This window comes from Oncorhynchus tshawytscha, linkage group LG12 (assembly GCF_018296145.1).
Source record: "Oncorhynchus tshawytscha isolate Ot180627B linkage group LG12, Otsh_v2.0, whole genome shotgun sequence".
Lineage (NCBI taxonomy): Eukaryota > Metazoa > Chordata > Actinopteri > Salmoniformes > Salmonidae > Oncorhynchus > Oncorhynchus tshawytscha.
Window position 1 is genome coordinate 35,006,088 of NC_056440.1, and position 9,831 is coordinate 35,015,918.

The window sequence follows — 9,831 nt, forward strand, 5'->3', positions numbered from 1 at the left end:
AAATATATGGCATCATGAGGGAGGAAAATGATGTGGATATATTGAAGCAATATCTCAAGACATCAGTCAGGAAGCTATGCTTGGTTGCAAATGGGTCTTCCAAATGGACAATGACCCCAAGCATACTTCCAAAGTTGTGGCAAAATGGCTTAAGGACAACAAAGTCAAGGTATTGGAGTGGCCATCACAAAGCCCTGACCTCAATCCTATAGAAGATTTGTGGGCAGAACTGAAAAGGTGTGTGCGAGCAAGGAGGCCTACAAACCTGACTCCGTTACACCAGCTCTGTCAGGAGGAATGGGCCAAAATTCACCCAACTTATTGTGGAAGGCTACCCTAAACGTTTGACCCAAGTTTAACAATTTAAAGGGCAATGCTACCAAATACTAATTGAGTGTATGTAAACTTCTGACCCACGGGGAATGTGATGAAAGAAATAAAAGCTGAAATAAATCATTCTCTCTATTATTCTGACATTTCACATTCTTAAAATAAAGTGGTGATCCTAACTGACCTAAGACAGGGAATTTTTACTTGGATCAAATGTCAGGAATTGTGAAAAACTGAGTTTAAATGTATTTGGCTAAGGTGTATGTAAACTTCAGACTTCAACTGTACATTACATCTAGATAGTACCTATACATCGTGTTTTCAGTCATAACTTTTATAGATCATGAGCTTTTAAACCCATCCCTCAGCTACTCTCAGTCCATCAGTCTATCTTCATAAACTACCCTCATATGATTGCCATGAGCCATATATTTTTCAACTGTGCTGTGATGTTTCACAAATTCTGAAGCTGTCTAATTGCATACTATCTACAGATTGTAAGTTGAAGATAAATATTTTTACTAAAAGTATTATTATATTGTTGATTGATTGACTATGGTTTTCCAAATCTCCCAATAGTGCTATTTGTAAGGTTAATTTTAGATCATTGTTGTGATTTTTTAAAAGCCATTCCTGAACATGTGACCAGAAACAAGCTACATCGAAGCAATAGCAAAATAAGTGATCTAATGTTTCTGTCTCTTCAAAGCTGACATGGTTGTATGCCCCATATACATAACATTATGTTTGTGACAAGAATTTTGTATAATAATTTAAATAGAAAAACTCTTAAGTTTTGAATCAAGCGTTGTTTTGTATATCAGTTTATAAACCATGTACCACGGAATCGGCACATCGAAAATCTCTTCCCAACTATTTTGCGCCGCGGTCAACATCTTGGTCCTCAAGTAAAACTGATATTTGTATTTATTTAGTCAATTTTGGTCTTTAATAAACAAACAAGTTCCCTATCTGTCTTTTCTGGAAGCTGAAACTGGAATTGCAACCAGTTTTTATGGCTTTTGTCTGGCTTGCCTTCCAAATAAAGTGAAATATATTTTGCTCAAATCATTTAAAAGACAAATCGTTCAGCGCAGACAGGGCCATAAGTAATAGGTAAACTGGGATGAATATGATTAAATAATTAATCAGGTTGAATTTTCCACAAATAGACAGGTATTTACCTGTCCATGGTAGCAAGATCGTATCTATTTTTGCAAATTTCTGTTAACATTTTTTTTAGTAAATTCCTTTATTTCTTTCGGACTATGTCCACTTCACTGTAAAACCATTTTATTGGTCAAATACACGGTAGGTTGGCAGCGCAGGTCCTAATCCAGGCACTTGTCATCTCTGGTTAAGGCTACTGCAACTCTCTGTTGGCTGCGCTCCCTGCTTGTGCCATTAAACCCCTGCAATTTATCCAGAATGCCGCAGCCCACCTGGTGTTCCCATGTTTTCCAATGTCACCTAGCTTCTCCACACACCCCTCTGGCTTCCAGTCGACGCTCGCATCCACTACAAGACCATGGTACTTGCCTACAGAGCAGCAAGGGGCACCTCCCTACCTTCAGGCTATGCTCAAACCCTACACCCAAACCTGAGCACTTCATCCTTCCAGCTGTGACCAACAGATGCATATCTGTATTCCCAGTCATTTGAAATCCATAGTTTAGAGCCTAATGAATATATTTCAATTGACTGATTTCCTTATATTAACTTTAACTCTAATTGTTGCATTTTGCGTTTATATTTTTGTTCAGCGTACTTGCTAGGACTGTGATAGGTGGTTGTCTCTCCAAGCTATTTTAAGATTAAGAATGCACTAATTGTAAGTAACTCTGGAAAGAGCATCTGCTAAATGACTCAAATGTAAATGTATGAAGTAAACTATCTCCACTAGAAATGATTGCCAATAACGACCCAATGACTGTTTACTATGTTAACCATTATTCCTATGTAAGAGTTAACTGAAATACTAGGTTTTGTGAGTTAAATCAGTCCCTTTCTATCAATTTGGCACTCTCCCTTCTCTATCTCATTCTCTTACTGTCTCCCTCTCTGGTGGTCCAGGCATACAGGCAGCTCTCATTGTAAGTGTGGGACTCTTGGCACTGGTTGTGCTGAATCATGTGGATATCGAACAATGACCGGCTGGACAAAATTGACAACTAATGAAATAACTTTGAGGGGGAGTGAGAAGGGGGGCCAGGTAGAGCGGTGACCCCACAGTCCCGTCTGCTCGGCCTATTGCAGGCTGATCTGGAGGGTGGCTTGGATGCAGAGGAGTGTTGGCAGAGTTTCCACCCCTGAGCGCGCCGTATATATTGAGCTCAGCATGCCATCACAAACACACTGGCACAGACACGTACTGGTAAGAGATTCACATCCATCGCTCTCCACATTATTTATTTTTAAAATAATTTTGATCCAACTTTGTCTAGATTTTTTAAACAAACAGGTTAGTTTATTATTTTATGTTGGGATAACATAATTCTTTGTCATTATACATAAAACTATTTCACTTACAAACAAATAGATTAACATGAGGACTGTTTCCATTTAACTGTTTTTGTTGGACTATATTTTGGGAGGGGACTTTTTTTTTTACATACATGAGAGAACCAGCTTCGTGCAGAATTTAACTGCAGATTTTCTGGCACAAGTATTTAATGTTTTTACTACTATCCTATCAAACTGCAAACTACTGGACCCTAAAAATATGTTATTCTCTGTACAGTTTCATCATAACCCATCCGGTTCACTATGGCCACAGACCACCAGAAACCTGCATCCAAGCAGCAGCAGCCAGGCACTAGTGCTTTCAAGGTGAGGGGGAGAGGGGGAGGCAGAGGCAGGGCAGGGCAGAGGAGGGCAGGAAAGAAGGATGGGTAATGGTGGGGCAGGGCATGATAGATCAGGGACAATGACACACTGCAAGATTTTTCAAAGCAAAAGTTACACAGTACTCAACATAATTTCCCGATACAACTTGAGATGCTGACAGGCCGAGCATTTTAAGGAGACCTAAACATACATTTTGTCTCTCCCTGTCTTCCACAGTTGACCATCTATGAACAGGAGAACTTCCAGGGGCCTTGCCATGAGCTGACTGGTCCCTGTAACAACCTCCAGGAAGCAGGCGTGGAGAAAGTGGGCTCCATACTGGTGCTGTGTGGACCGTAAGTGTGGCTCAGAGATAGTATGATAGAGAGAGGGAAAGAGAGAGAGAGAGAAGTATGAGGACCAAGATGTTGACCGCGGCGCAAAAAAACAGAATGATAGACGGTCGCAAAACAAAGCGGGTTAGGTAAAGGTGTGTGATTGTCTGTGTGTGTGGTGGGAGTGGGTAAATATGGTGTGATTATCAAACAATAGAAATGGGATTGGTGATTGGACAAATTAAAATGGTTCTGTACAGGAAAACAAACACTTCCAAACCATTCCATAACACCAATATAGTCACTTGCATTGGGCACAAGGCACAGTATGTTCATTCACCTTTAATCTTGTTTTTGTCATCCTTCACTTTCCTCCTCCATCACCTTGTGCCCTCCTCGCCTTTACTTGTCTATGCTTTCTCAGATGGGTGGGATACGAGCAGGCTAACTGTAAGGGGGAGCAGTATGTGTTTGAGAAGGGGGAGTATCCTCGCTGGGATTCCTGGACCAACAGCAGACGTAGCGACAACATCTTTGCATTCCGCCCCATTAAAGTGGTAACACAGCACCCCCTTCGCTACTACAACACAAATCAGCCATTTTGTAGATTCTCTGTGACTGTTTCTTATGGTGTGTTTTCTATTCTCCTCATAGGACAGCCAGGAGCACAAGATTGTCCTTTATGAAAACCCCAGTTTTGCGGGGAAGAAGATCGAGATCATAGATGATGATGTCCCCAGCTTCCACGCACACGGATATCAAGAGAAGGTCTCCTCTGTCAGAGTTCAGAGTGGCACGTGAGTCTGTCCGCCAACAGCAGTTATATCTGCCCCAAATGTACTATATTGCTATTTTCTCCTAATTGCATGTATTGATCTTATCTCCACGGCTTTCTTCTCTAAATACTTTTCTAATTTTTGTTTCTCTCCCATTCTATGACTCTCACGCCTCTGTTGGTTGTGTACCAGTTGGGTGGGGTACCAGTATCCTGGCTACAGAGGCTATCAGTACCTGTTTGAAAAGGGTGAATACAAGGACAGTGCTGAGTTTGGTGCCCAGTTCCCTCAGATCCAGTCTGTCAGGCGCATCCGAGACATGCAGTGGCACCAGAGGGGAGCTTTTCACCCTGCCGCCGGCGCCAACTAAGCTTAAATGACTCTTTCCTGCACCAAGCCCTGACCCCTGCAACCCTGCTCCTTCACACACTTCTCCCCCCTCACCTACTCAAAATTGCATTTGATGCCTATTGCCATTGTTTCCGTAGCACCATCCTTTAAAACAAACTAATAAATCCTTGTTGCTTACATTTCATGTGGTCGTGTGACTCAACTTTGTTCTCCTGTATTGTTTATCTGAACAGAAAGTGTACCTTTCAATTACTGAGCCACAACAGCATATATTGCTTTCCAGACCAAAATATGTAGGTGGGAGAGTGATTGGATGATGAATAATTGCCATGGTATCAAATTTAAAACTGAATATGTGACTTGGTCCAATTTCATAGGAGCTCCTTAAAAGTCCACAGATAATATCGAACCTCATCATTATATGAAACAAAATGCTACTGAGGAATCCAGTAACTGGAGGACATAGTGTATTATTATAATAGTATGCTGTGATTGGTTACCCACCAAGCATTGACATCATTTCCTGTCATGAAAATACCGGAAAAGAAAGAATAACATGAGGTAGCGTCGGTAAAATACTATTAGCAACAAGTTTAGACATATTACACAGAGCTACGATCACTGCTAGATAGTCTGGGTGAGACTTTACATACTTTCAATTGGAGTTTGGTAACGCATTTCGATACTTTTAGAACCGTTTAAGTAACTGCTATCTAGCTAGCATATTTAGCTAACTTTCAAGCTTGATGTTACTGTATCTATCAAGCCGCTCATCAAAGTAGGTGATACTAGCTAGATAACTAACCGAAACGGGCAAATTATTGCTAGCTAGATAACTGTTATTTGCACAGGTTGTCCAGTATTCTGCAGAACACTTAGCTATCTAGTAGTCTGTGGACATCCTATAACTCGTATAACACAGATAAACACTTCAACCTTGTAAGGGGTCATTTATGCTATTGCCTTCATATAGCAAACTCTCCTGTCATCCACAGTTAAGATGCCAGTCCTCTGTAGCAGTTGTGCTGAGAAGCGTGCAGTGCTGAAACGTCCAAAGACGGCCCATTCCCTGTGCAAGGAATGCTTCTTCTGGGCCTTTGAGGAGGAGGTGCATCAGACAATAGTCTCAGCGCAGCTCTTCAAACATGGAGAAACTGTGGGCATTGGTGCCTCGGGTGGGAAGGACTCCACTGTGCTGGCGCATGTCATGAAAGTCCTAAATGAGCGCTATAACTACGGCCTGAAACTACTGCTACTGTCAGTGGATGAGGGCATCACAGGTTACCGTGACGACTCCTTGGAGACAGTGAAGAGGAACCAGCAGCAGTATGAGCTGCCTCTGAAGATTGTATCCTATGAGGAGCTGTATGGTTGGACCATGGATGCCATAGTGAAGCAGGTTGGACTGAAGAACAATTGCACTTTCTGTGGAGTGTTCAGAAGGCAGGCGCTGGACAGGGGAGCCATGATGCTGAAGGTTGATAAGATATGTACAGGTAATATATAACAAGCTTATTTTATCTCATATTTTAGATGAAGGTGGACTTTTTAAAAGAGTCCCTCCAGAGTTTTGCGGTTCTTCCATCAGCGCAACTAGAAAAAGGGGCTCTCAATTTTAACAATTTTATACTTTTACAGCACAAATGGTTTGATCAAGCAACAAGTCAACTTCGTCAGTGCATTTTCGTGACAAATTAGATCAAACTAGCACAAATTGCCATGCAAAATGTAATCATTGCCTCAGCAAAATCAAGCATTTTGGCCTGCAACTATCACAAAAAAATCTCTGTCAAATCCTGGCGGGACTGATTTTAAAATGCTGTTCCTGTGTGTGTCTGATTCTGTTCTCAGGTCACAACGCTGACGATGTGGCAGAGACAGTTCTGATGAACGTCCTCCGAGGAGACATCGCCCGTCTGCGTCGCTGCACTGCTATAAGCACAGCGAGCGAGGGCGAAGGGGTGGTGCCACGCTGCAAGCCCCTCAAATATGCTTACGAGAAGGAGATTGTCCTCTACGCCTACTTCAAGAAGCTGGACTACTTCTCCACAGAGTGCATCTACTCCCCCAATGCTTACAGAGGCCACGCCCGCACCTTCCTGAAAGACCTGGAGGCTGTGCGGCCCAGCGCCATCATGGACGTCATCCACTCTGGCGAGAACCTGTCAGTGAGGGAGGGCGTGAAGATGCCCGTTCAGGGGACTTGCGGCCGCTGTGGCTACATCTCCAGCCAGGCGCTGTGTAAGTCCTGTGTGCTGCTGGAGGGCCTGAACCGCGGCCTGCCCAGACTAGGAATCGGAAAGCACCACCGTCTCCACGAGAAGATCCTCTCACAGCAGCCTCTGACCCAGGAAGAGGAGAGGAAGCTCAAGGCTGTGGACTTCTGAGAGGTGAATAGGCAGAATGTCTCAGGATCACCACCATTGTTTCTGTTAAGTGACACTTTGAAATGAGTGACCCAAGATGACACAACCAGATGTTGAGTTGTTTTAAAGGTTCAGCTTGGATTTGAAGTAGGGATGTTACGTTGCCTCTAATGAAAGAGTGGCCAGCGTTTTTCCTTGTCAGCCACTCAAATCAAAGTTATTGGTCGTGTACACAGATATCCACACCTTGCTATTGGATTTCAACTTCGCAGAACCCATTTTCTTTTTGGTAACTTAAGTTTGCAATTGTAATTTAGAAAATAAAGACACATGGCATGGACAAAATTGTTGGCACCCTGGAGCTAGTACTTGGTTTCACTGCCCTAGGCCCAGATAGCTACAATAAGCATTGTTGGTAGTTATCAATAAGCTTGCTGCACCTTCCTACTGGCAAATTAGGCCCACTCTTCAGCAGCAAACTTCTCTAATTCTTCAATGTTTGAGGGGTTCCCTCCAACAACTGTTGTTTTCAGCTCTCGCCATAGGTTATGGATGTGATTCAGATCTTTTCTTTTCACAGGCCACTCCAGGCCCGGTTTCCCGACAGCGATGGAACTTACAAGTGTATTAACGATGCATCTTTCCGACAACGGCTGAAGATGTAACATGAGTTTCCCAAAACACCACGCAGAGAGAACGCTCACTAAGTGCGTCGTTGAGGCATGTGACGATACTGATAGAATCAAAAGAAAGGTAACACTGCTCTCGGATCAGAGTTCTCCATTCAAATCTGACTTTAACATTCAAATTATTCCACAATACTGACAACGGACCAGCTCTTAGAGATATTATCACCTAAGGCTACAAATATTGAGGCGGCTTATTCTAATGCTCACCCTATAATAATGCATTAAATCAGGATTTGGCACATCATTAAATATATGGAGGAAAAAATGAAACAGTAGTGTACAAATAGAAAAATAGAAGTCAATTAATTGAACATGAAATATATTTCAATATAATTGAAAGAGGCCTATAGCCTACTGAATTTCCATTTGAATGCAGTCATCTCCGTTGGAATGTGAAGCATCTTTGTATACGTTGATTGTTTGTATCAATTGCAAAGACATTGGCAACTTTGTATTTGTAGTCAACGTTGTTCGGAAGTTATCGGTGGTTACAGAGAGATAGATAAACCATGTGATTCAAGTTTCAGCAGAGATCCTCTATATAACGGGAGGGCAAAAAAAGCGTTGAACGACAAACTTAGTGGTCCTGCGAGTGGTCTGAGGCAGGCATTAGATTACAAGTGTTTTAAATGCAACGTTAATAACGATGGTTTTGGGAAACGGCTCAGAGATTTTAACGATGCTCCTACGAAGGTTCTAGCTATGAATTTAGGCTTAAGATGCTTTTGGGAACCGGGCCCTGAGCAGTCCAGCAACTCTCCTTGAACCATTCCTGGGTACTTTTGATGTGTGTTTGGGGTCGTTGTCCTTCTATAAGACAGAAAGATTTTTTGTGGACACTGGATGATTATTGGACACTAAAACACCGTGGTAATCTGCTGATTACATGATGTCTTGCACACATTCAAGGCCCCCAGTTTCCTAGGCAGCAAAGCAAACCCACAGCATTTTTCGAACCTCCCCAATTTTTTGATTGAAGGGAGGGTGTTGTTTTCTTTGAATGCTTTTGTCATTGGTAAACATAGTAAGCCACGCCTAGGAGACGAGAAAGCCTGGTGGAACATCTCCAAACAAGGCAAAATCCTGGGGGAAATGTTATGTGGTGTTTTTACTGACAACCAAATCAAGCATTCAATGAAAAGAACTCTCTACAATCAATGATGAGTGACGTCTGATGATTCTGTGGGGTTGCTTTGCTGCCTCAGGTACTGGGGGCCTTGAACGTGCAGGCATCATAAAATCAGCAGATTATCAAGTGTTTTGGAAATCCAATGTACAACCCAGCATCCAAAAGCTGTCTCTGCATTGAAGGTTGTGGGTCTTCCAGCAGGGCAATGACCCCAAACACACAACAAAAAGCACCCAGAAATGGTTGAAGAAAAGATGCTGGACTGTTCTGGAGTGGCCAGCGAAAGTCCAGATCTGAAATGGGGAATAATTTAAGAAAAGTCCAAGGATGCCAATGTATATTTGGCTGCAACTGTAAATGATCTGTATAGACAGTATATGAATAGAAAGGTGTGTACAGCAGTAGTTGTATATGATGAGCCATGATTAGAATGCATTGTGTAAACATTATTAAAGTGTTCAGTGACTATGTGCATAGGGCTGCAGTCTTTAACGTGCAGGGTAGAGTACCGGGTGGTAGCCGGCTAGTGACAGTGTCTAACGTTCAGGGCAGGGTAACGGGCTGATGGCCTGGAGATAGAAGCTGTTTTTCAGTCTCTCGGTCCCAGCTTTGATGCACCTGTACTGTCTCCACGTTCTAGAGCACATGTTGAGCTCATTCTACGGTGGGCCAAGTGTCTGCTGGTTTTTGCTCCTCCCTTGTGCTTTATTGATGAATTAAGGTCACTAATTAGCAAGGAACTCCCTTCGCCTGGTTGTCTAGGTCTTAATTGAAACTTAACCTGCAGACGCTCTGTCCTCTGTGGAATGAGTTTGAGACTGCTGTTCTAGGGGGTAGCGGTTGAGCAGGGTCTAAATGGTGAAGTGAGAATGATAAATGATGTCTTTCTTGCAATTTCTGGAATCCAAATGCAATTTACATTCAGCTATGTGGTCAGTGAGTCAGTGCATTATGAAACTTCTGTCAGCTGATGATTGAAATACAAGTGCATTTTGTATGGTAACTGTATATTAAAGCTATTCAACTTTT

The 9,831-nt window shown here is 42.5% G+C and overlaps 2 protein-coding genes across 3 annotated transcripts; both read left to right on the plus strand.

The window, feature by feature from the left end:
* The first annotated feature begins 2,583 nt into the window (after positions 1-2,583).
* Positions 2,584-4,802, plus strand: LOC112263035 (crystallin, beta B2). Its single transcript, XM_024438996.2, has 6 exons — positions 2,584-2,704; positions 3,071-3,159; positions 3,394-3,512; positions 3,916-4,048; positions 4,146-4,288; positions 4,460-4,802. The coding sequence occupies exons 2-6, from the start codon at positions 3,097-3,099 to the stop codon at positions 4,635-4,637; spliced, it is 636 nt and encodes a 211-aa protein (XP_024294764.2). The 5' UTR covers positions 2,584-2,704; positions 3,071-3,096; the 3' UTR covers positions 4,638-4,802.
* A 300-nt stretch (positions 4,803-5,102) lies between these two features.
* On the plus strand, positions 5,103-9,831 carry ctu1 (cytosolic thiouridylase subunit 1 homolog (S. pombe)). 2 transcript variants are annotated; one of them, XM_024438995.2, is made up of 4 exons: positions 5,103-5,179; positions 5,614-6,114; positions 6,470-7,008; positions 7,565-9,831. In XM_024438995.2, the coding sequence occupies exons 2-3, from the start codon at positions 5,619-5,621 to the stop codon at positions 7,003-7,005; spliced, it is 1,032 nt and encodes a 343-aa protein (XP_024294763.1). In that variant the 5' UTR covers positions 5,103-5,179; positions 5,614-5,618; the 3' UTR covers positions 7,006-7,008; positions 7,565-9,831. The 2 variants fall into 2 exon arrangements, with proteins under 2 accessions (XP_024294763.1, XP_024294762.1); XM_024438994.2 differs by having other exon boundaries at positions 5,118-5,255.

Bases quoted from the DNA above. Each gene is read 5' to 3' on its own strand.
- LOC112263035 (XM_024438996.2), top strand. From the start codon at position 3,097: ATGGCCACAGACCACCAGAAACCTGCATCCAAGCAGCAGCAGCCAGGC. The intron at 3,160-3,393 runs GTGAGGGGGAGA...TGTCTTCCACAG, and splicing joins CAGGCACTAGTGCTTTCAAG to TTGACCATCTATGAACAGGA. The intron at 4,049-4,145 runs GTAACACAGCAC...TTCTCCTCATAG, and splicing joins CATTCCGCCCCATTAAAGTG to GACAGCCAGGAGCACAAGAT.
- ctu1 (XM_024438995.2), top strand. From the start codon at position 5,619: ATGCCAGTCCTCTGTAGCAGTTGTGCTGAGAAGCGTGCAGTGCTGAAA. The intron at 6,115-6,469 runs GTAATATATAAC...TTCTGTTCTCAG, and splicing joins GGTTGATAAGATATGTACAG to GTCACAACGCTGACGATGTG.